We start from the raw sequence: 25617 nt of genomic DNA on the forward strand, positions 1-25617 counted from the left end.
AACACCCAGTCCAAACAAGCCTCCTGTCTGACAGAAGCAAGTTAATTTAGTGTCCTCTCCTCTCTGGTGAACTTGCACTGAGAATTAATGTCAAAGCTGCTTGATGGTAGCTTTAATGGGTAAAACTTGTGTTTATTGAGGCTCATGCTTGGCTGCTGTGGCGGCACCGTTCTCAGGTGTACTTTTGCTGCTTACACTAATGAATTCAGCAAAAAAAATAAATAAACTTGCCACCCAGAAACACCTGCTTTAACTGCACACCACATCCAGGCACCTACTTAAATCCATTTCCCTCCACTCTCAAAGACCCTCGCACTCCCTTCAAAAGCTTCAAGATTCATCTCAATGAGCAGCATTCTGCTTTGAAAAGCCTGAAGTGCAATTACAGCAGAAGTATGCTGGTGCTGCTCCAGCTGCATCTATACATTTTGTGTAGACATGTTTTTTTTCTTCCCCCCTTCCTTACAAGTAATAGCTGACATCACTAACTTTATCCTCTCCCTACCCTGTAGTTAAGTTCAGTAGGGCACTTATTCTGAATAGATTAAGACTGCATTGAATTCTAAATTTCTCCAACAAATTAAGCTGGTTGTTCAAGAGCAAGCAATGTACATGTTAAACATTATCCAACACATCAACCAACATAAACAGAGGGGTCAAACTCATTGGTCATTTCTGAGTCCATGGGCACAGGAAATGGAAAGTGCAGCTGCTCTGACCCACACGGCGGGCCGGCCCTGAGCATTACCTGACAACATGGCAGTGATGGAGAGGATCTCGTTGGAACAGTTGAATTCACAGCTGGCGATGACCATCTTGGCCAGCTGGGGGTCCAGGGGGAACTCTGCCATCATGGAGCCCAGCTCTGTCAGGTCACCATCATCATTGAGCGCTGCCAGGTAGTTCAGCAACTCCAGGGCTCGCATCAGGGTCTCTGGGGCTGAAAGAGGCAGAGTGGGAAAGACAGGCCATTATAAATGTTCCAGGCCCATGGGCAAAACACACACGCTGAAGATAAAACTGTCAAAACTTCTTTCATTACATAACTCCCATGAAGAACATCTATAGAAGCCTCGGCATTGATTAATTCTTAGATGAGGTACCGCATCTACACTCAAAATATCAATCTGCAGGTCAGACGGGGCAATATATCGATATTATATCTATACAGTGCCATGAGACAAGATATGATCTTAGACTTTGTTCGTCATGTCGTGATAAGGTATCTGTGATGAGTTTTCCTGGTTTTAAAAACTGTTGCATTGATAATTGCATTGTTTCCAACACATGTAAATTTCCTTCATTGTACATTAAAAAGCCAAAGAAATAAAACAGGTATCATCTCATATGAAAGGTAATACTGTATAGATCATACATGTATTGTGATATAACCTAAAAATATCCAGATATTATTTAGAAAACATTATTGCCCAGCCTTATCTGTAGGGTTTCACACAGAATTAATTAGGTTTATGATGGAAGCTTGGTGTACAGTCGACTGTTCCACGTGTTGCCAACTCCTCAGTAAGGAAAGTAGCTACTGGCTGTCGCTAAGTGACGTCATCTACATCACCTAATTTGCATAATTGACCAGGTGTATTTAATTGTAATGGACACCAAGTTAAAAAAAAAAAAAACTAAATATGCCGATTCTAGTTTTTGTTTTGTCACAAGTCCAAACCTCCTCAGGTATCCGAGCTGGGGACCAGCAAAAGTCACCTGAAGTGGATACTCTGGCGGAGGTTTTTAAAGAATTTTTTCCTTTTTTCATTTAGTAATTTATTATACATTTGCAGATATGTCAGCGCTAGTGTGTGATCCATTTGCAGTCTGGACGCAGAACATCTGCTCTGACTACAGCTGGAAGGGACTGCTGCGCGAGGAGAGGACTGGGCCCTCCGTGAGTGCTTTGGGACAGGGAGGGGCCCAAGGCAGCACCTGCTGTTCGTTACTTTTTTGAAAAGGAGTTGCGAGAGGGGTCTGAATACTCACAAAATATAACAACAAAGTCGCTAAGTTTGCTCTTGTGTGACACAAGAGCCATAAAGAAAGTTCTTATGTGAGAGAAACCTGCATCATGTGCTAATGGTGCAGCTGTATCTGATTCCATAACTATAAACATCCATTTTAACCGACTTCTCTTCAACAAAAAAGGACAAAATGTGATTTAACGGCACTCGGTTCTTCGCTAAGTCATAAAGTTGCTTGTTGGGCGGATAGTGGCTGCAATCTGCAACCTGATCAAATAAATGCGTATTTAGCTGTGAAAACAATTGAGCTCCATCATCTCCTTGTTCTCTGGCCTTTAATAAAAGACAAACGTGAGTTAAGGAAAAGACGCAGACATTCACAGAAAGAGGGGGTTTGTTTGCACGTTTTTGTGGCAGGGAGCATGAGGTGAATCAAGATGAGCTTGATGGCTGGAGTTACGCTAGACAGCAATTTAGCAAAGAAGCAATCATGGCAGAGCTCATTTTTCATCCTGCGCTAAGGCAATCCTCAACAACTAATGCAATTACAGAAGAACTTTCTACTTAATGCTTCAACACAAAAGGCTTCCACCTTTTGGTTAAAAGATTTTTCCTCCAGATGCAATTATTGACCTTTGGCTCCTGAGAGCTGAAGCCTAATAACTAGTTGCATGTTAACCGAAGATTAGCTTCAAGCACTGGATGGGGTGCTCGTTCACTTTCATTTATCCCAAGTGCTCACAAAAAAATTCAATTTCAAGCAGCGGGGAGGTATTTTTTTATGATTAACAAATATTGATTTAGGGCATCAAAGCCACTTTACAAAAAAAACACACACACAAAGTGCCAGCAATATTACTTGCCACACCAGTGGCTTGAGTGGAGGCAAAACAAAACACAAAGTGAAAATCTGATTTCCAACTTCTAGCTAGCATGATGAACCCGTGTGGAAATTCAATCTATACACAATGCGGCTCATCAGAAAGTAAGTATTGACTGCCTCAACACACAAGAATCCGATATATTAACCAAGGGCCAAATCAATGAGAAAAAAGGCTAAAGGTACATTAAACCACACTGGCTTTTGAAAGGTACTTCTTTGGAAATGTCATGAGGCAAATGAATCCCACCCAACCAAATCCATGTGTAAATCACAACTGATTTGTTGAATTTTCCATTTGAATGGGTGGCGCACACCATCGCCCCTGAGTTTAGTGAATGGGGAGTGAGGTGGGCAAAGACAAAAATATACTCCACACTTGAGTGTTTCACAGTGAAGGGAAAATCAAGGATCTATTGACATTATGAACAAGCAAAAAATGTTGAAAAAGGGTACCAAACTAACCATTCCATAATGTCCCAGTTTTTGGCACGTGGGGCTACCGAGCAAAGTAGTGCAAACTGTCCAATGATTTATCGACAGAGACATCCCTTAGATGCAACTGTGAGTAAAAAACAGCAAGGTTTTTTCCATGCAGCCTAAATTAACAAGAATATGAAATGCTGGATGTCCTCCATTGTCGCTCCTTGTTTAGTGTGTCATGTTGCTCTTCTTTGTAGAGTCTATTGGCGTGCTACACTGTGCGTGTATGATGACACAACTGGCTAAACAGCTGCGTAATTTACGTATCCAGCCCACACATCAAGCAGTGGAAACAGAAGCCAGATCAGGGATTACCGTTCCACGCCACACAGCAACGAGCCAAACTGCGCTGCAGGGGTTTTTCACTGCAGGGGATGGTGTGGAAGATGGGTCTCCCCCCTTCTGCGGTGCAAAGCTTTTGAAAGTTTGAGGTGAAAAGGGGCATTCTAAGACTCCTTAAGGGGCAAATTATTGTTCCTTCTTATATTTACCTTAAAAGGTGATAGAGTGAATATAATTTAGCTCCAGCTTCCAGCCAGCATGCTCAGGAGTTAGTTAGGAGAAACCTTCTGCAGTGAGTGGATCAAATAAATAAAGAGGTAATCCTCCCCCTCTTCCCTTCAACCCACTGTTCCCAGTTAGACTTCGTGGACAAGGCCAATTCCATATGCTGACGCCTGCCTGTACATTTTGTGAGAATTGTGGGGGGTGGTGGTGGAGGTCAGTCACGTTTCACTGGAGGAATATAAAGGGAAAGGCAATAGCCAAGGTGATAGCGCTGCTATTGATGTAACCAATTTCATTCTCAAAATGGCGTTTGCCACAGTGGACGGGGAGAGATGGGTTTAATCTCAGAGGTGAGATGAAAACTATATTATGGTGAGAAAAGGAGGGAGGGTGAGGTTGGGCATAGGGGAAGGAGGGGGTGGTCTCCTTGGGAGGATGTAGGAACACAAACTCTGCTGAAGAACGCCATAACTTGGTGTCTCAGCAAGACGAGGCCTGTGTTTTGGAATAGAGCCAGCATCATTCTGCTTTACAAGAAATACAAAGATTACCAGAACATAAACTGACTAATCAGACAGAATTATAACTCCACGAAATATCTCCTCTCATTGAAACTTGAAGTCAACTTCATATAAAAACGGCAAAATGCTGCTGAGACGTCTACCAGAGCGCTTATGCACAAATCTCAACATTGACTTTTCAGTATTTGATGTCTGTCAAGATCACTTTTATTTTGGCTCTGCAGTCTTTCTCGAGCTCCCAGGTGATAGAGTTGGCCCAGATCTGATAACGTGTGCCAGAAAAAACACACTTATACTACATGTAGCTGGATTCATAGCGACTGCATTTGTACTGAATCAAATTGAACCAAAGATCCTTCAGATTTCAGTGGCGGTTGGTTTGATGACTCTTTTGGTCAATTTGTATTAAGATAAAATGTTTCTTGAAGCGACAGTAAATGCTCATTTAGCAATCTCTGTGTATGTGGGTTTTCTCATGGTTCTCTGGTTTCCTCCCACAGTCCAAAAAAACATGCAAATTTGAGGATTAGTCAAATTGGAAACTCTAAATTGACAGTAGGTCAGTGTTAGATTGAATGGTTGTTTGTCTCTATGTGGCCCTGTGATGGACTGGTGACCTGTTCAGAGTACCCCACCTTTCGCCCTACGTCAGGCTGGGATTGGCACCAGAAGATGAGTGTTTACATTGCAGTCAAAATCTATGATATTTTAGCAAAACTTTGTCAAGAATAATTGCAAGTACAATTTCAGCTAATGCTACACACAAAAGTGCTTTTCCAAATTAGAGGTTAAACAGTACATTCTGCCGTATATGAACTAAGTTTGAATCAACAGCATAAGTTGTTGGCCCAAAACCAAAAGTAAATACAGGATGTAAATCCACTAAGGGAAAAACTCCCCCCCATTACCATCACTTATTAGAGGATTAAAGGATCACAATATAAGCTCAGTACATTTTCAATCATTGTTTCATTACAAAGTATTTTTGAGTTTAAAAAAATGTGTACATATATATTTTTTCAGACTAACCTGGTGGATCCATGAAATCAAAGTGCACCAGGTCGTCAATACCCAGCTTCTTCAGCTGCAGTACCACAGAGGCCAGGTTGGACCTCAGGATTTCTGGATATGTGTTGTCCTGTGCCAGTTCAGAGAAATAAAGCATCATTCAAAGTGTATTATCTGGGCACTCGTTATCGCCTCCTGTATCGCTCATATGTCAGATAGAGACCGGGAGTGAGGTATTTGAAGGGCTATCTAACAACTCCTCATGATGTGAAAGAATTACCCTGTTAAAAGGGAGAACTAGGTGTCCATAGGTTCATTTGTCACAAGATGGCCGTGTCGTTAGTGCAGGTTATGAGGAAGGATGGGGACACTGAGTTTTAGCACCAAGCTTTTGGAAAAATAATTCAGGTAAACTGGTATGTGAGCAAATGCTGCATAACAAAGAGCTTTTCCGGCTTGAGGGCTGCTCCAGGGGGATACAAAGTGCTTGCGGCACAGAAGAATGTCAGATATGGCATTCAAACACTTGTTTACTCCTCATAGAACTTTACTTCCCTCAAACTGTCTTGTTTCTTACCTGCATTTCTGTCTTGTACGCCTTTTCAGTGTAAAGACGGAAACACTTTCCTGGGCGTGTTCTTCCAGCACGGCCTGCCCTCTGCTGCGCTGAGGCCTTGCTGATGGCCGTCACCAAAAGTGACTCCACTCGAATACGTGGGTTATACACCTGACAAGATAAGAAGAATACAAATTACATTTCAGCTCGATCTCTTAAAATCTAACACCCATAATCTACTACGTATGTAAACACGAACAAGCAGCTTACTAAAACTGCAATCACACATACACAATCCACTACAACGTATACGTAGTCTTGTTTTATGCCATGTGTACAACTTGGCTCAAGGCTGGTGAAATGTCAGAGGAATAAAGAAATGGCTTTTCCATCTTTGCTGCTGTCAAGTGTGCACTGCTGTGTTTATCTGGGGATTCTCAGGCAACAGACGCAGATGATCACAGCAGATAAGGGGTGGTGGGAGAAAATAGTGGTGTGCGGGGGTTTGGAGCTAACCTTTTGCTTGGCAAATCCGGGATCAATTACAAACACCACGCCATCGATGGTAAGGGATGTCTCTGCAATGTTTGTTGACACGACGACCTGTGGAAAGGAGAGAGCACAGGTTAAAAAATGACCGACTCGGAGGGTTTGCAGGCAGGGGAAAGACATCAGACATTTATTAGTAAATCACATACTTAGGGCTTAATATGATGAGATGTATTTTAGAAAGGTCTTTGCAGCATTTTCTCAAAATTGCAGAAAATAGTTGAGGTAATGTTCCTCAATTTTTTTTTCTCACACATTTTGAGCTCAACAATGGTTACTCCTTTCATCCATGCAACTTCTCTCCTTGATATTGCAGCTGCTGTGAAAGCTCTCATGTGAACCCAGCACATGCCTTGAAATCTGGATCACTGCTGTTCACAGACGCACCAACTGCGTGCACAGCTCATTTTCACTGATTGGCTGTGGATATGTGCTACACAAGGCTGGCTCCATCAACGCTGTGCTTCAAATACCAGAAAAAAGAGGAAAGAGTTCCCATTAAATTAAGTTGTCCGGACCAGTTAAAAACTAGTATGACAAGATATGAGAGTAGAGCAGATGATCACCCTGGGGTGTGTATAATAAAGTAATGAAAGGAACCATCAAAACCAAAGCTGGATTTATTTTTATATTTGTCCTGTGGATACATATAAGCTGTGTCTTAAGTCAGGTGCTGTCTCCGCCCCAGAGCAACAACGGATCCAAAATAGTGAGAATGGAGATGATAGCGGCCACAATGACAAAATGCCGAACAAAGCTTTATATTTTAAATAGAAGTACCAGACTTTAGCTTCATTGAAAGGCAAAGAATACACATCTGAATACTTGCATGTCCTTAAAAATGGGACAGTGGTGAAAATGCACGTGTTATCTATCTATCTATCTATCTATCTATCTATCACATGACTCTCTTTGAACCAATGCAATAGAGGACAGCGGCTCAAACCACTTTCTAAATTTCATCATAACACCACTTACACTTCCTTTTCAGCCTAATAGCCATTAGGCTATTAACCCACGCTATGGGTTGTGTTCTCAAGAGTAAACCAGTGTAAATGTGGATATCTTAGATATGGGTTACTTCTGAAAGATAAAGTAAGAAAAAAAAAATAACCATAAGCCATAATAGGCTCAAACAATACTCTTCCAATGTGTCAAAGAGGAAACAAGGTGACCAGTGACGGTTCTTGGCATCTCAGTCTCATTTCTCTGTGGCTGTCATAGCCCTGACATGTACACACATTGCTCTTAGCTGACAATGTTACATCTTGTCATATAGGCTTCAACAGAGTCTACAGCAAAACTAAAGCCAACATGTGCAGGCTTCAGGAGCTGAGCCACAACCCCACAAGTCCAGCTACAGTCCCTCTAACCAATGTGTGCATAAAATCAAACTTGTTTGCTGAAGCAGCATTAAGTGGCTAGTCCTAATGACAACCTGATAATGTTACTAGGCATTCAGAGAGGAATTCAGGGGTTGATAGACATTTCTGTTTATGTTGACTTATATTAAAAGAAAATGTATTTAAAATAACAACATGATTTCAAAAACAGAGCTCATAGACAGATAGTGCAGATAGTGATACAGATGGTTTATGGGAGCACTTCTAATGCCACCATGGTGTGGGATTTGATTAAAGAGTCAGGACAGATGTCATTATTAACTGTCTTTGAATTTCGAAACAGTGCGAGAAGGAAAAAAACCAAACGGAATAAAAAGGTCCTTGGTTATCGGAAAACAAGACGGAATTTGGGGGCTGCACCATCTCTCAGTCTCAGATCTTTTTCTATTACAGTTTTCCCAGATAGCAAAGGAGGTCTATGAGAAATGACAGCTGAAGTGGAGGGAAGAAAAAAAAAACAATCAAATGAGTCACATCACCCTATGGGTCTCTCGCTGTCAGCATATACACAAACAAAGAGAGGGAGGGAAGGACTGGGAGACAGATTTGCAGCTGTTCTCACGTAAACCATGACCACAATCACTAGGGCGAGTTATTCTTATAAAACACAGGAAAGTGACTGGACAAAAATAAAATCCTTTTGGTTCATCAGGACACTTCAATGTGTGGCAGCCAGGTCATGGCCCACTCTACTGGCAACTGATGCTCAAATGTCACAGCTTAATATGGAATTGGCTTCTTCCTCTTTTGAGTTTGACGTCACCACAGTCGTTCACTGTGGTCTCCTTCTTTTCCTCCTGCCCGGCAGCTCCATCTTCAACATCCTTTGTTCAATATAATCACTATCCCTCCACTGGACAACACCGAACCATCTCAACCTTGCCTCTCTTTGTTTCCAAACCATTCAACCTGAGCTATTCCTAGAATATGCTAATTTCTAATCCCTTATATCCTGGTCACTCCCAAAAAAAATCTACCACCATAAAATTAAATTGTATTTTCACATGTTTCTTTTGCTTAATGTCTATCAAGGAATGAGCCATAGCTGGAGCAGTTATTTGGTAGTAGCTGTCTACTTGGTTGTCTTTATGCTGAGATATCAAGCACAAAACCCAAACACTTCTTTGGAGTCTTTGCAGATACAGGTCCACACAACCAATTATCCACACTTGACACATTTCTTTTGTTGCTGTGCTTCTTCAGCTGCCTTCAAGCTGTGAGCCTTAGAGACGTTTAAATCCCACCTTTCAAGCAAATATTTCTCACTAGCCTGAGAATGACCGACTGTTTAGTTATTTATGTCAGGGAGGCCCTTCTTTTCCACTCATTCAACACTTGAACTCGGGTAATTCAGATGCTGAAAGACTCTAAACCCTTACTATTTATGCAGGGGAATGAATATAGAGCAATAAGCAACCATATCAATATCAAACTGATCAGGCAGTAGAATCATGAATTGGTGACTTTGTTATTCATGCAGTTATTGGATCACTGGTGATCTAGGTGTAACCGACATGAGCACTCTGTAGCCGTTTTGAGACATGCATTAAAATCCTGACATTCTCCTGAAATGTCAACGGGCTGGATGTGAGCCCCCCGTACACTTTCCAGAACGTCTCTTACTAGCTCCCTCAAACCTATGAATAATGTCCAAATGATACATACACTCCACAAAAAGTGCACAGCCCAGTGTCTTGCCTCCTGCAGGTCTCACAAAAACAACATCCTGCTGCATTTGTCACACAAATATCTGCACAATTATCTGGACATTATCCAAAGTTCATGTCTTATGACACAATCAAGTCTACTTTATTTTCCACTATTATCTGCCTGCATTGAAGTTCCTGGGTAAAATTATAAATGAGAAGAACAATGATGAAAGCGTAGGGAGCAAAATGATGACGATGAGCAAAAAGTTTTCTCAGTTTCAGGCGGAAATGGTGATAAAACTAATGACCAAAAGGTGCAGGACTTTTTGTGATGTGTTGGACATCCCACTTCCATCTTTTTTATTGCATAATATCCAAATCACAAGAAGGAACCTTGTATCTAAGGCTCATAAAGCTCCCCAAAGTTCAGCGGGAAGCTCCAGGTTACAGGTTGTTAAATTCCTGCAGTCTAAAAAGTGCCATCAGAAGCCCAAAGGTATAAAGGTGTCAAATCATCGTGAAAGCAATTAGCCACACTGTGGCAGTCTGAAAATAAATTGGCTGGCCAAACAACGCCAGACCAGACAGTGCCACATGACAGACACTATATTTCTGAAAGACATGGAATGCTTCAAAGGCTGTTTAAAAAAGTAATAGGTGAGACTGCACTGTTCTGTGTAGTTGGGACACAGGCAGGGCTCCAGCAGATGCCACACATGACACCCTCTCACATTTCATGATCATATGGGTGGCCTCATTGCCTGCATTGATTCTGAAGGATTATCCAGCCTAGGGCCATTATACAGAACGCAGGCTGGCTCCTTCCAGTCTGTTGCTGCACTGGATAATCCTGGCTTCTTCATCAGTAATATCATTAGAGCATCATCTCTGCATGTTATTTCTGGGTTATTACCTGCAGGAGAGAAAGTACCATGGCTAACACGGGCCATCTTTCACATTCCCCGCTGGGAGACGCAGCCTTGTTGACAAATAAAGGCTCCCCCCAACTGGGGAAAGGAGAACGTGCCTGGAGCTGCACTGGCGCACCAACATTCAGGGCTCGTTGAAATGGATATGTGGAGGAATTACAAGTGACATTTGAGGGGACCATTCCAAATGTGACAATGCCAAAAACAAACCTAAAACTAATCACAGCACATTTGTTAGAGACAATCTTTGAGACGCTGCAAAGCAGAGTGAGATTATAGTCTTTGTTTGTAATTAGTCAATTGCTGCCTTAGCTCTAAATGATACAACTGTTCAAAAATGGAAGATCAGTGGCTTTCCTGGAGAAATACAGCAATGATGAGTGGTGCTTTATGTTAATTGAGGGGAGACTAATGCAGTCGTTAGCATGCATAGCTGCAGACATGACGAACATTAATTCTTTTTCACTCCTTCCTCTTGGGCTGGATGGGATGACATCTCTGCATTTTTCACTTGATGAGTCGCTCAGTCAGATATGGATGAGAAGCACATTTACTTCAAGCACGGCAACTTTAAATGCTCGACCTCAGCCGATTCAACAAGCGCCTGACAAATTGGTCTTGGGGAAAACAGGGAATCGGCTGTGCTGTTTTGGAGCTGAAAAGTGGCTGCTGGGTTATCAGTTCAGAGGTTAGAGTGTAATCACTGAATTCACTTAACATTCTCAAGTAACTTCAGGAGAAGTTTGTAAACAATGTTTACCAGGAGGAGGAAGCAACAGACCATGGCTTTGTTTCATGTCAACATCCCTTTGCACAGGAGCAGCATTTACTGGGAGTGACATCTGAACTTCTTCAACACTGGGTAATCAAACCACTAATAATGCTGAGCCTTTTAAACCTGCACAGCACAACCAAGGGTGACTCAAACAGACAGATAGATGAGATGAAAGGATAAAACTCCAAAAAAAGGATTATCACGATAAAAATGACCCTGATAAATTATGATAAAAGTGAAATTTGAAGAAACCAGTTCAATGAATTTCTATATTTTAACATAAATGCTGCATGGAGAAAACATGGAGACATCAGCCGCCCCATCTCAAGAAAAGTTGAACGGTGAATTGAACGAATTACAGGTCATTCGGTTTTTTTTTTTACAGTACATAAGATAATCTGGAGCACACTGATTAATTCTGTGTGCAATGTTATGCAGAACATAACATTTTTTTTGTTGTTGAATATTTACTTGAATCCTTAATTTTAAAGACGGTGAAAAATCGGCATAATATCGATCAAAATAACAAAAATATCGAAAATGTTCTGTCGATATCACCCACTCCTACTCAGACCTAATTCAAACTTTTATGGTTAAATAATGCATATTAGTATTCTGTACAACCACAAATCTATTAACTGTGTATTCGCGAAATACAGGTTGAATCGAAATATCACAATTCGTTTAACTTTGACAGCCCATAAATATTTTCACTGTTCTTATGTCAGCCTGATCTGCCTCAATTAGAGAGGTTGTACCACTGAGTCATTCATCAACACTGTCCCCTATCAGATACCGGGACTGAATGTTTGCTTATTCACTGGCAGTGATGATATTCTGATATTCTGTCAGATCCCTGGCCAACAGTGAGCCAGCGCAGGTGGTGCTGATCCTCTGGTGATGAGCCCATATGAACAGAAACTGTCACACGAAAGAAAGGAATTGTGTTGTGTCTGTATCAATGAGGGGATCTTCCACGCCTCTGAGATTAAGCAACTGAAGGAAAAAAAAAATCCTACTGTGTATGGTGGGAAAAGTTGTGTTTTTCGGTCATCTCAAATAACCTCCGACAAATCAGACACCAAAGGTCTGAGGCCTCCCCCTCTGAGTGGTGGTAGGGCCTGTACAAATGTAGTGGAAAGATAAAAATGACTGAGAATGCAATACTTTCCTCAGGCTCAGAGGGTGTGAGTAATACCCCAGTTATAATTTAGAGCCGCGAATTGCATGCTGACAAACGCAGCATATGTTGTGTGAGTCAGTTCTGCACTAAAGCTGAGAGAGGGGGGAAAAAAGTTTCAGTCCCTACCTTCCAGCTCTCTTCCTTTACCCACCTTATTCCCCATCTGTTCTTTCTACATCAACCCCACTCAATCTCGCTTTTGCTTGCACTCGCCCACAAACTCCCCGTCTCAACAAAACCCCCCCACCCTCTTCTGAGTGTTTTTATAGCAACAAGGCAGTTATACCTTCCTTCCAATTGCACCATTTGGTTTATTGGGTGGGGGTGGCTCAAAGATCCGCTGCTGCTGCTGTGGAGGCAGTGTGGAGTACAATGGGATGATTTTGATATCACCAACTTCAGGGCCCAAATCGTCCACCTCTCTCTTGATTCGCTTGCAGGCTTCGTCAATTTCCTGAAAGATAGAAGCACGCCACTTAATCGAGGCAACACTTGTATGTATAAAAACAACAACACAAAAACAGGTTTTCAATGACACCTGGATCAACAAAAGCAGTGAATCTGGATGATATGGGAGAGGGGAAGTGGCCGGGGAAACCGTGGTTCCCTGCTACAGTACATTTGTTCTAACTATCGCTCCATCTGACAGAGGAAATTAAACCTGGGCTGCAGTATGCTTTGCTGAGCTCCCTGTGGCTCTGTTGTCAAATGCAGCAATCACGGAAAACATGGACGCCCATGCGCTCGGCAGGCACACACACACACACACACACACACACAGAGAGAGAGAGAGAGACAGGCTCAAACAGGGTTCATTATTTCACAGTGCAGTATTGTAGAAGGGAATGTGAGATGAGACTGCAGCACTGATGCATAACCAGCGGCAAATCATGGCAGATCAGTTTAGTGAAGCTGAACGTTCTAGAGCCGATGGGCTGGCAGACAGACAGAGGACCTGAGCAACACCAGAAATAAGAAAACATGATAGTGGAAACAGGGTTAGGGCCTGTTCTCTAAAAGCCTATTAGAATACATTATTAAAAATCCTGTATACACTCCGATATTCCACAGGCACCGCTGCTTTGCAACCATAGGAAAACTTGTTTTATCGTCACCTAAAACTATATGCATTAAAACATTTGTAATGGCCCAGAACACCATATAACAGCTTTTTATTATCAGCAACTTTCGCTATGGAAACCATTTTCTTGACTTGTCTTTGTCTAACAAACAATTATTTAATCCTCATGAAGCAGCAGTTACAGCGAGTCCCTCGTTAAAGCCTATACTGTTGCACCACCTGCAGGCCCATGGGAACAATGCAGCAAAGTCACAGTGACAGCACTGATGAGGAGGTTTTCTCATTCCCAATGTTAATTTACTGTTGCATGTGGACAGATGAAGAGCATCATGGCTTATTGTCGTTATTCTATATGTCCCAAAACAGCTACAAGGTATGAGAAATTGTTACTTCCACTTCTACATACATACTGTGGCTGAAACAAAGTATATTTGCCCCAGTGCCAGTGATGTTCGCTTTGACACCAGGAAGCACCGTGCCGATGTTTTCTCTTTTCCTTTTGGACTACGAGCACGTTATTAGCCCTCTTTGTCCTGTTGTTCATTGCACTAAGTCAAACCCCGCTGATGGCCATGTGCCTCTTAATCAACACACTGACAAGTGGAAAACGGTAAATCTGAATAGATTGGTAAAATTATCCTGGGTATTAATAGCCTATCAAGCCTCTGGATGCAGCAGCTGCCATGGAGGGGGGGGGAATGGAGCCCTTTGCCAAAGCACTGGAAGCAAGCTGGCTGTCTTTTCCTGAGGGATATGAAGAGTGCGTGTGTGCGTGCGCATGACTGTGTGCACACAGAGGGGCAGTTGGCCACTGTTGAGAACCTGTCCGCCAGCTCTCCCTGTGACCCCAGAAGCAACAATCTACAGCCAAGATAATAACCGACACATTTAGAAACTCCTCTTGACTGGCAAACAACCCCCCTGCCAATGCTCATGTTTTGATGTGAGCTGCTGAGGGGTAAGCTTTAATATTAAGGACTTATCTTAGCTCCACAGCTGTGATATGTTTTGACTTTCTTGTTTGGACTTGGACGCTTCGGTTCTATTTGTTCGTGGAAGCGAAAACATCCCACAGAAAATGTGTGGAAGAGAGAAGAGCTTGTGCATTTTGCGCTCATCTGTGATAAATTTAACAGTCAGATGAAGAGAGTCTCAGGCTTTGCCAAGGATCTGCCTCACAATCATTAGTCTACATCAGCGCTGTGGAAAGACTGAAGAGGTTAAGAAGCGCTCGAGGGGGCATGCTACGAGACCCTTTGAACACCCATCTCTGCCAAACCCACTACACATTAACTTCTTAACCCAATTAGGAGAGGGTGGTAATGAACTCCCCATTGGAGTTCTCTCTGTAATACCACGGTGGGGGGGAGGGGGTGTTTGTCAAATAAGTCCACAAATTATATCTAAGAGCAAAATTCTGAGTAAATTCTTTGCCAGTGAACATCCCAAACTTTTCTACACATCAACAGGAGCGAGTGACCGTCGAGTGTTTCTGGCCATCCGAGCAGCTGCGATACCTCGAAATCTAAAATCAATTACAGCCCTCAAAGGAGACCACTTCAAACACCATGCCCTCTAATGACTTCATCCCCTTCATAACAAGCTGCATATTGATCAGGTTCTGACAAATGAAAACTGACGTAGGTGTGCTGCAACGGTCGAGCAGCTGTTGAGTGACAAATAATTACTCCTAATAAACATCCCGTCACAGCATAATTGGGAAAGTCACAAAGTCCCGACTTGTGCGATTCCTTGTGTAGGTGAAAATAATTAAAGCTGGGCAATAATTCAATAACAATTAGGGTTGCAAAATTTGGGGAATTTTAAAAATTGGAAACTTTCCATGGGAAGCAACTGGAATAGACTGCATTTACATTTTTTGTAGTTTTGTAATTAAGTTTTATATTGCTGGAAAGTGTGTAAGTATTGTAAGAAATGCTCATAAGGAATAAAACAATGTGATGTGTTATTTTTCTCATTATTTTGCTAAGCTAAACCTTTCAAATATTTTACATGGAGCCCAGCTACAATAACCACATGATGAAAGATATGCAAGTTCAGAAATAAATAGAGGTGGACTGATTATTTCTGTATCCCCTTGTTCACATAAAAACATTAGTAGATGTGGGAATTATTGATCGGATTCTCCTGCGTTGATCAGAGCTGTTTGCGACGGTTTTCAGATTTCAAAGTGGGCCCCTGCACAGTGGTGTTCAAACAAATCAAACAACACTTTTTAAGAAGCAGAAATCATTTAAAAATATTGTATTTTATTGTTTGAAAAGAGACTTCTTATTTGCGCTCCCTGGTTTGTTCTTTGCACTCCCTGGTTTGTTTGCGGGCAGGCCTTAAGAAACTGCCTGCTGATTGGCTACTGAGTATTTGGAGCGACAGCTCAATAGACCCGGAAGTCGTCACAGGTTTGGAGTCGCTGTCCAGCGATGGCGAACAAGTTCCAGATGGACAGCGACTACAAACCTGTGACGATTTCCAGTCTATTGAGCTGTCGCTCCAAAACTCAGTAGACAATCAGCAGGCAGCTTCCTAAGGAGCCCGCAAACAAAAAAACACGCAAAGAACAAACCAGGGAGCGCAAAGAACAAGTGATTGAGCACAAAGAACAAGTGAGGCAGCGCAAAGAAAAAATCAGGGAGTGCGAAGAACAAGTATATTTCCAATCAGTAAAGCACAATATTTTTGAATGATTAAAACAATAGTTTTTGTTGCTTCTTAAAAAGTGTTGTTTGAGAAAATTGACACAAATATTATCTTGAATGGACATAAACGTATTTTTTGTGACATTTTTTGACCAACCAAATGTGTTTAATGAAAGATGAATATATTTGGATAACAGCTTCAACATATAATAACTGTAACAAATATCTTTCAGGAATGGCAATGCCTTACAAATTCAAGATGCAGTGCACAACTTTTGTGGACGTTTTGGTTGTTTTGTGTTCTGTCCTTATTTGGTTTTCATTAGTAGAAGTGATATATGTCATTCATCTGAAAACAGGCTCTATCAAATAATACTATCAGATCTGCATTGTTGCTATCGCAGGGGCAGAGCTTATATCCCGCCAAACCTTTTTGAGCAGGAGACCTAACTTTCACGTGGGAGTCTTTGTGTTTTCAGTCGTATTTTAACCTGTCTGCAGCTATCTCACGTTATTAGCGCATTGTTGCTATTGCAAATCACTTCTTCTGTGTAGTGTTGGAATGTTGGAATGTTGCCAGGCGTCACACGACGTACTTAGTTCTGGGTGGAACTCAATTGGCAACTGTTTGAATCTAGATTTGCTCGTATTTCAAAGTTACCCACTAAGGTTTTAAGTCACTGCAAACTTATTTAATTTAAAGAACACCACAAACAATCCATTCACAACAATATCATATAGACTCATACCTCCTGTCCAGTGAGGAAGAGCAGACAGTCCCCTTCATCCACCTCACACATGTGGATCTGGATCACAGTCCGGATGGCCGCCTCCAGGTAGTCCCGCTCTGGCTCTGGTGTGTAGAAAATCTCCACGGGGTGGGTGCGTCCAGGAATGGTTAGCAGTGGGCAGTTGTCAAAGTACACCTGGAATTTTCCAGCATCGAGTGTGGCACTCATGACAATAACCTGGACAGAGCGGGGTGAGCAAAGTGTGAGGGGTTTTGTGAAAAGAAGACACTGGATTCATTAAAGAGGTGAAAGAAGTGTGAAGGGTTAGAGTGTGGAGAACTGTGGTGACTATGGGAGGGAGCACTGAAGTGACAAATGAATTAACACTTAATATGGCTTAATGATGAGTGGGGTTAAGGACACCAGCTCGAGAGGATAACAGAGCAATTACATACAGATAGATGAGAGAGTGCAAAAGGTTACATAAGAATTTAAGGTGAAGGCAATGGCTCAGACCCAAGATGGTGTCTACAGTCCAGAAGTTGACATTACGCTCCAAGTCACTGACTTGCGACTTGGCGCTCTGTGAAGTCACTGACCTTTGCAGAGCGCGGCAGTCCTTGTTCCTGATATCAGGTACACAGTGTTCTCTCCAGAGCCATTAGATAAAGCGCATTAGGATTCTGATGGGAAACGCGTCTACCATTTTCAATCTCAAACATTTTCAGGGGCCAGTGTCTCTGCATTTCACTTTACGCTCTGCAAGACATCATAATTGCTCTTAATCAAGGCAAATTAAACTTTCAAATTTGGTAGGGGATGGGGATAAAGGAGGAAGAGGGGTGTGAGTGGGGGACGATCATTCCTAATAACCTAGACCTCATTTAACAGTCCGCGAACAACAATCTAACCTTTGAATCCACACTGACACACAACGAGTCATTATCCATCTGCTGTATGAGGATTATTTCTGGCACACGCCACCTATAAAACATCTGCCTGCCTGTACATTCCCATTCACACAGACACCTTGCTTTTTCTCCCTTGCTTCATTGGCTTAAAATGGGGCAGACTCTGAGAGCAATCTCCACTGGTTCTGAGGTGGAGAATACAGTAGCTTTCTTATTTTTTCTCAATAGATACACTGATGTCAGACATGCAGACGCCGTCAGAAAAAAAAAGAGGATGGAATGACAAAGGACGAACATAGTTACTAGCTGTAGGATTTTAAAACTTTTCCAGGAATTTCATGACTGTGGGAACCCTGAATTTAGCTTTCAAAAAAACAAAATAATAAGTTGGAAGAATGATGGCAAGAAACTAGAGCGTAAAAGAAATATGCTAAATTAACCCTTTAAAGTGAACTTAAGTGCAAAAAATATTTTAAAATGGCTTTTTCTTGGGCTCAAAACAATCATTTATATAGTATAATAGAACTACTCAATTTGGAGACAAAATTATCCCTTTGCAAATTTGCCCTTTTCTCAAATTGTAACAGATTTGGTATTTTTGTAGTCAAGGTGTTGCTGAAGGGGATCAATGGCATCTGTGTGCATGGAATCATTGTTAGCATGGTGTTGTCCTCTGTCACAAACAAAAACAGATGAGAATAAAAATGTCACTTTTCTCCTTTATTTTACTCAAATTTACTCGGGCATAGTAACAGGCACGATATTTCTATCACTGGTTATACGTTCTCTGAGGTCCCATGCATATGAACCTCAATATTGTGAAGCAATTCTTCATTTACTTTGGGCATGTCTTTTAGGCATTTTTCATATGTGCGTGGGTTTTCTCCAGGTTCTCTGGTTACCTCCCACACTCTAAAAACATGCAGAGGTTAATCGGACACTCTAAATTGATTGTAGGTGTGAATGTGAGAGTAATGTTTGTCTCAGTGTGTTTGCCCTGCGATGGACTGGCAGCCTGTCCAGGGTGTGACCCCGCCTCAGCTGGGATTGGCTCCAAATAAACCCATAGACAATGAGTGAATGAACGTTTATGACAAAAATCATATTTTTACCTTGAGATCGGCTCTCTGACGAACCACCTCCTTGAGGACGCCCATGAGGATGTCTGTGGCAAGTGTGCGCTCGTGGGCCTCGTCCAGGATGATGACACCGTAGCGCTCCAGCAGGGGATCGTTCATGGCTTCCCGGAGCAACATTCCATCTGTCATGTACCTAAAGGAACAAAAGAGATCGAGCAAAGTAAAAAAGATGGTTACATAAAAAGGTTGTATCTGAATAAAGTCCATCTGTAAATTAAAGCAAGTAGCAATACGTTGTTTATCTATTTAATTAAAAAGCATAATTTGTACAATTTCTTTGGGTAATCTGCTATCATCCACCAATTTCAGTACAGGTGCTTTTTTTGAATAATCAGTTGTTTTTATTATTATTATTGTTGTTGTTATTATTATTGTTAGTATTATCATCATCATTATTATTAGTAGTAGTAGTATTGTTATTATTATGATGCATTTACTTTAAAAGGGCCACCTTACTTGAGTACAGTCTTGGCAGAGCTGCAGTCCTCAAACCTGATGGAATAGCCAACCTCTTGGCCCAGCATGACATCCATCTCATCAGCCACCCTTTGAGCGACGCTCATGGCCGCCACCCTCCTCGGCTGGGTGCAAGCCACTGCTCTCTTTGGTCCTGGCACTGACCGCACCATGTCCACACACCACTGGGGGATCTGGAGCAGAGGAGACGAGTTGAGGTCTTTAAATGACAATGTGAGATGATCACAGGGCGATGGATGTTGGAGGACGCAACTGGATAGAAGATGCATCAATCGACTAAAAAGATAAAATAGTGATTAAAAGAATCTTGAGAAGAATCTTTTTTTTTTTCTTCAATTACACTGACCCGGTTAAACCGACTTTTGATTCCACAGCCCTCACCCGTTCAGTATGATGAGAGAAATGACTGTGATTAGCTGTTAAGCTCCAGCCAAAATGAACCTTCTCCCATGTTAAATTTAGACATTTTGGAGGCAAATATAACTATGACTGCAATTCATGTTGCCCCCTCTACGGCATGGTGTGTATGTACACATTTCAAAAATGTTGTGATGAACGTATCAAGTGGAAAACATTTTCCTTACCGTCACTGAAGCAGAAAGCACTGCCAAGGTTGTACCATTTCATTTAAGGAAATGGCACATTCCCCTTATTTTACCCTCAGGAGGAGTTTGAGGCTCGATCTGTGATTTACACTAATCTTCGCTCTTGCAAGTTTTAAAAACAGCCGACCGAGCGTGTTCAAGAACTCGAAAATAAATCTAATAGCCACATACTGTGAATTGACTCCAGAGGAAAAACTGTTTAAAAATGCACCATCTGCTCACTGCACCCAGTTTCATATGGTATAATTAAACCAATTTAGTCAATGAATTTAGAACTTTGATTTGGACACATTTCGGAAAAGTCACAGTGAAAGTGTAGATGCGGGTAACGTGTCCTTCAGGATCTCTACCTGTGTGGTCTTTCCAGAGCCCGTCTCTCCCACAAGCACAAAAGACTGGTGCCTCATCAGGATGTCAGTGAAGCGCTCTCTGTACTCCCACACAGGCAGCTGCAGCCGCTTCTTGAGGATCTCATGGTAGCGTGGCGTGTGCGGCAGGTTGGTGAAAGGGTTGATTTGCTGTTGTATGGGGTTCTGCTTAAGGAAGCCTCCACTGAACGCAGCCGGGTTGTTGTGCAAGCCAGACGACTTCACATCCCTGTCTCTGTCACGGTCTCGATCCCGGTCACGGTCCCTGTCTCGCGACCATTCATCACGGCCTCTGCCTCTGTCGTAGTCACGCCTGTAACAGCAACATGCGTGTGTTTAGGATTTGGTGGCAGTGCCACACTATGACAGCTCTCACACTGGGTGTGACATGGATGCATGCACACTCAGACACACACACACACACACACCAAGTTTATAGACCTTATTTTTGGCAGAAACATGTAAGTAGACGTCCGCCATTATTTATGAGAGACTTCTGGTTTGGCATTCCCTGTCAGTAGTTGTGTAGTTTTATGTGGCAAGAGGACAACAACTTTGACAGATAATATAACTTCTAGAAAACAGTTATCATGTGTGATTTAATAGCAGTTCTTTTCGCAAAAGGCTTTAATGGAACTGGTATGTTTTGATCGTTGGGTGCAATTAACAATGTGAATGCAAAGTGCCGTACTAACTTCTTTCCTCCGACGATTAAGTATACATGCTGTGGCTAAAATCCTAACATTTGAATAAAGCCACTGAAGCATCCCTATGTCTTTTCATTTCACTTTGTTGAAAATAAACCTTCAGAAATTAATCTAGTACCAGAGAAGTGTCTACGCTATGAAACATCAGTAAAACTTCCAAGGTGATGTCAGCAGCCTGACGACTTCAAGGAAAGTTAATTATGATTAAGTGATGTTAGTGTCTGAGTTAGTCAGTGCGTTTACATGCAATTCTGTTATCCGATGACACTCTTTGGTTCACGGTAAATTTGTCAGAAAGGAAACTCTGGAAAATCAACCATGGTCTGAAAATACACGGCCGATGTGAATGCTGCATTGATTGGACACATGTTCTAAAAATAACATGCAAATAATTTGCACGAATAAAGCACGAGTGATGTTCAAAGGCCAACCACAAGAGCCATGCTCGATCTCATTTGTATCATGAATATGTACAGCAGATATGAAATATACAGAACCACAGCACGATCCATCTCGCCATTTGTTTTTCTGTGACGTAAAGGTCAACAACAAACGGATAGATTTTCTCCTCCACATGTATATTCTGACTGTGCAAGTTGTCCAGTTGCTGACTTGTTGTCTTAGTCTTATTACGGCCTTAGCTTGAATAAACCGTGCATGCAAAACGTACTGACTGTCACAAGTGACAACTGATAGAGTTGAGTCATTAAATTGGATTATATTGCCGACTTTTATGCTCATTCATTATTTCATTTCATGCATTCATTCGACCATCCTCGCTGAGCAACAGCACAAAATAAATAGTCATATCCTCATACGATATGAGGCCACCTCATGTCGTACTCCCACTCCATAATATTACATGGTTGTGGAACTAAGTTTGCATGACTTTGTGAAGAAAGTGGACTTTCACAGATACGTGGAAGAAAATGAATCCCAGAAGTGCTGCACATGAACAGAAAACCAGACCCTAAATTATTTCCACATTTAAAGCAAGGATTAAAAAGTTTGGTCTTGAAATTGTCCAATGAAAACACAATGAGATTTAAATCTAACATAAAGAGCAGGAGAAGAAATGAACAGTGAACAAACTATTACCCGATGCCAACTTATTTTCCTTGAAATAGATGAAAATGTGAGAGCACTTTCTTATGCACAGGAGCAAACAGGATGGTCTAATCAGGCATAGCATGCAAAGGTCATGTTAATACTAACTGTCCACAATCCACAGCAATTTTCCCCCTATTCCAGAAGAATGAATTAAATGGCTTTTAGAGGAAGCAAATGTTAACTGAAAACAGTGTCCACAGTGTAGACTTTAAAACTTGGCATTTACGTTGAAGTTGACTGCACATGGGCCAAATATAGACACTACATGGTGTGACATTTTATTATTTTAGCATTGAATAGCACGGAAACATTTGTCAGAACGGCAACTTTTAATGTGTGTTAATGACTTTCGAAATGTGATTGGGAACTACAAACTGTAGAGGGCATCGTTGCACCTCTTAGTGTGCAGCCTGCTGGAACTTAATGGGTGAAGAACATACATTTGTCTTCCAGGCTTTTAATATAAATGGCAATAAGATAGGTGTTGCGCTAGTAATATTTCCTATATTCTACTGAAAAAAGGGCTTGACACTGACTTTTTTCCCCAAGGAGCACATCAAAAAATTTAGGAGCACAATTAATTAAATAATGTATTTAAATCACGTGTTTGTTTTTCTGTAAAGAGAAACAAGGAAACGCTTTAAATAATTCTAGTTTTTAATGAGTTGTTTCAAAACTTAAGATGTAACAGTTACAAAGAGCTTGGTTAGGATGGAAAGGAAGTGTGTGCCTTAAAAATCTGCTCAGTCAGACTGCTGCTCAAAGGATATCAGTCTTCCAGCAGCATTTGCAATCACTACAGAACACATGCACATTTGAAATGTGCTCAATTTGAGTAACACATTCTGAATACTTGGATTACTTCCACATTGTATTACATAGGTCTGTTCATCGTTCAGTGGAAGCACTGCCATTACATCCTGACTATCCTGAACTCAACTTTAATTATAATAACATTGTGTTCATTCATTCATTTATTGTCTACAGCTTTATCCTACACGTGGGGGTTGTGGGGGAGCTGAAGCCAATCCCAGCTGACATAAGGTGAAAGGCAAGGTCACACCCTGAACATACAATAAACTATTTTAAGTAAATCTTAATTTTAGACAGTAGGTATGGTATAGTGTTGTCTACTGTAGTCAATATATTGCCCCCGCCCACCCAACCACCAGCCAGGATCCCTGCACACTCGCACACACACAGGGTGTAACAGTGCTTCACTCACTTGCTAATCAACAGATATCCCACTTTTCCGTTTTATTGTTTGATAAAGGCTGCAGTGCACACAATGTGCATGTAGAAGAATGTGTGTGTGTGTGTGTGTGTGTGTGTGTGTGTGTGTGTGTGTGAGTGAGTGAGACAGAGCAGGGAGATGAATGTTAACAAGATATGTTGTGATTTTAAATCGCATCAAAAAAATAGTTTGCAATGATCGGATTTTCACTGGCTCGACTCTTTTGCGTTTGCACTCCAAAATTGTTCTTTGCACTCCCTTGGTTTTTGTTTGCGATTCTGACCATGGGCGAGTCTTAGGACACTTCCTGCTGATTGGCTAGTTTTACCCGCCAACATCCAACAAGGTACAATAATTTTATTTTTATTTATCTGTTTGTCATATTATCTTTGAGATATTATGAAGTTCCAGACAGCCAATCAGACTGCTTCCTTAAGCCCACCCATGGTAAGAATGAACAAGTTTGAGTGCAAAGAACAAGTTGGTCATTGCTAACAAAAAGTGTATTTTCAAAGAAATAAAATACAATACAATAATTTTGAATGATTAAATCAACTCCTCTAGTGTCATCCACATATGATCCCAATTCAATCAAAACATTTATGTGAAATCGTTTTAATTGCTAACACCTTTTTACTATTTGAACCTCATGGGGAAAATCTCCATTTACTGATTTTGCTTGAGGGCTGCAGGTCCAAATCCTGGGACAGGTCAGTGACTGGGGTGCCTTTCCCCCCTTGCTCCCCAGGCACAGATAAGTGTGCTGTATGCTGCTCCTGTTCCCTTATGAGTATTCATTACTGGTATGTAATAAGAATAGGTTAAATACAGAGGTCAAATTCACTAATCACTAATTGGCGTGTGTGTGTGTGCAAAAATAAATCGTAATAATCGCAAATCCCTGCATGAGGTTCTCACTTTGTCAGTCCTTAAATAAGGTCCGTGTGACAAGATGAGGCAGTAATATCTGACTGACGGGTCGCCTAGATTATGCTAACAGTAGTGCGTGCAGCCTGCCTGTATATCATGTGTGGCTACATCTGAAGCACTTCCCCCCCTTAATTACCAAAATGCTGCTTACAGTGACAACCATGTGCCAGCGAGGACTTTAAGTCGTGCCATATTTGTCTTTCCTTAAGACTCTTTTAGCACCGGTTTGCATGTAGCCACGTGCACAGCAAATCAGGCCCGATAGTGGCTGTGTATTTGCTAACTTAGCCACTCTAGCCGCTCTCGTTAGCTCTGTTGTAGTTGTTGGCTGGCTGTGCTTCCATTCATCCGTCCAAGCACACTAACTGCACTTGTCAACGGCTGACGTTAGCACAGCTCGTTAGCACAGCTAGTTCGCAGGGTGATATAAACAAACTTGAATGCGGCTTTCCTCTCAGACAGCTAAAGCTAATGCTACATTAGACCAACGAGGACACTTGTCATTACTCGCAGTCGTCACTTAAGATGTTAGCTTTAGCTGTTAGCTGCTAATTATACCATTCAACAACGGTGTGATGCCGGCTGAAAGCTCTTACCTCATATTTCTTGTTCTTGCCGGACTGATTTTAAAAGTCGCAGTTTACTGTGAGACCATGTGAAGTCATTGAAAAAAAAATGGTTCCGGTTTTTACCGAGTCCTGCACATGATGCTGCTGCCGCTGAAAGCCAATGCAGAGGAGGAGGAGGAGGATGTAGAGGGGTCCGGATGATGATGATGATGATGCGCAGCTATCCTTTTCCTGTACAGCTATGAGGACACCCATAGATATAACCCTAACTTTAACCATCACTAAATGATTAAGCCTATGACTAAACCCTAATGGAAAAAAACTCACAAGACACACACTAAAGTACACTCCAGAGTGGTAAAAACATGAGGAAGTGCCCTATTGCCATTCATATGTGACCTCTAAAGCAAAACTAAACTAAAAAATGGATTGTTTCCAAAGAAGTGCCTTTCTAGTGGAGAAAAGCGATACAGTGGCCTATAAGATGCCCTTGCCACTTTCCTATGGGTGCTCTTCTAATCAAAATGGGTACCATTATAAAGTTCCCACCTGAACCTGCTGAAACGGCAGCAATTGCACAGCCCACTCGCTAAGTGGCACGGTCGTGAAAAAAATGAGGGGCTTAATTCTGCGGGCCTAAAACTGCGGGCCTGAAACTGCTGCCTGTGGACCGGCAGTTACATAC

General features: G+C 41.8%; 1 protein-coding gene across 1 annotated transcript in view; it reads right to left on the reverse strand.

Annotated features, from left to right (window-relative positions):
• Positions 1-25110, reverse strand: part of dhx15 (DEAH (Asp-Glu-Ala-His) box helicase 15) — a 29585-nt gene extending 4475 nt beyond the window's left edge. The window contains exons 1-10 of the mRNA XM_044020548.1: positions 24960-25110; positions 20365-20695; positions 19389-19582; positions 18906-19065; positions 16901-17119; positions 12700-12867; positions 6442-6528; positions 5947-6096; positions 5391-5499; positions 749-940 (exon numbers count right to left, since the gene is read on the reverse strand). Coding sequence (XP_043876483.1) covers positions 749-940; positions 5391-5499; positions 5947-6096; positions 6442-6528; positions 12700-12867; positions 16901-17119; positions 18906-19065; positions 19389-19582; positions 20365-20695; positions 24960-24964 — 1615 coding nt within the window. The 5' untranslated portion in view covers positions 24965-25110. The remainder of the gene's footprint in view (positions 1-748; positions 941-5390; positions 5500-5946; positions 6097-6441; positions 6529-12699; positions 12868-16900; positions 17120-18905; positions 19066-19388; positions 19583-20364; positions 20696-24959) is intronic.
• Positions 25111-25617: the final 507 nt, after the last annotated feature.

Source organism: Solea senegalensis, linkage group LG3 (assembly GCF_019176455.1).
Source record: "Solea senegalensis isolate Sse05_10M linkage group LG3, IFAPA_SoseM_1, whole genome shotgun sequence".
NCBI lineage: Eukaryota > Metazoa > Chordata > Actinopteri > Pleuronectiformes > Soleidae > Solea > Solea senegalensis.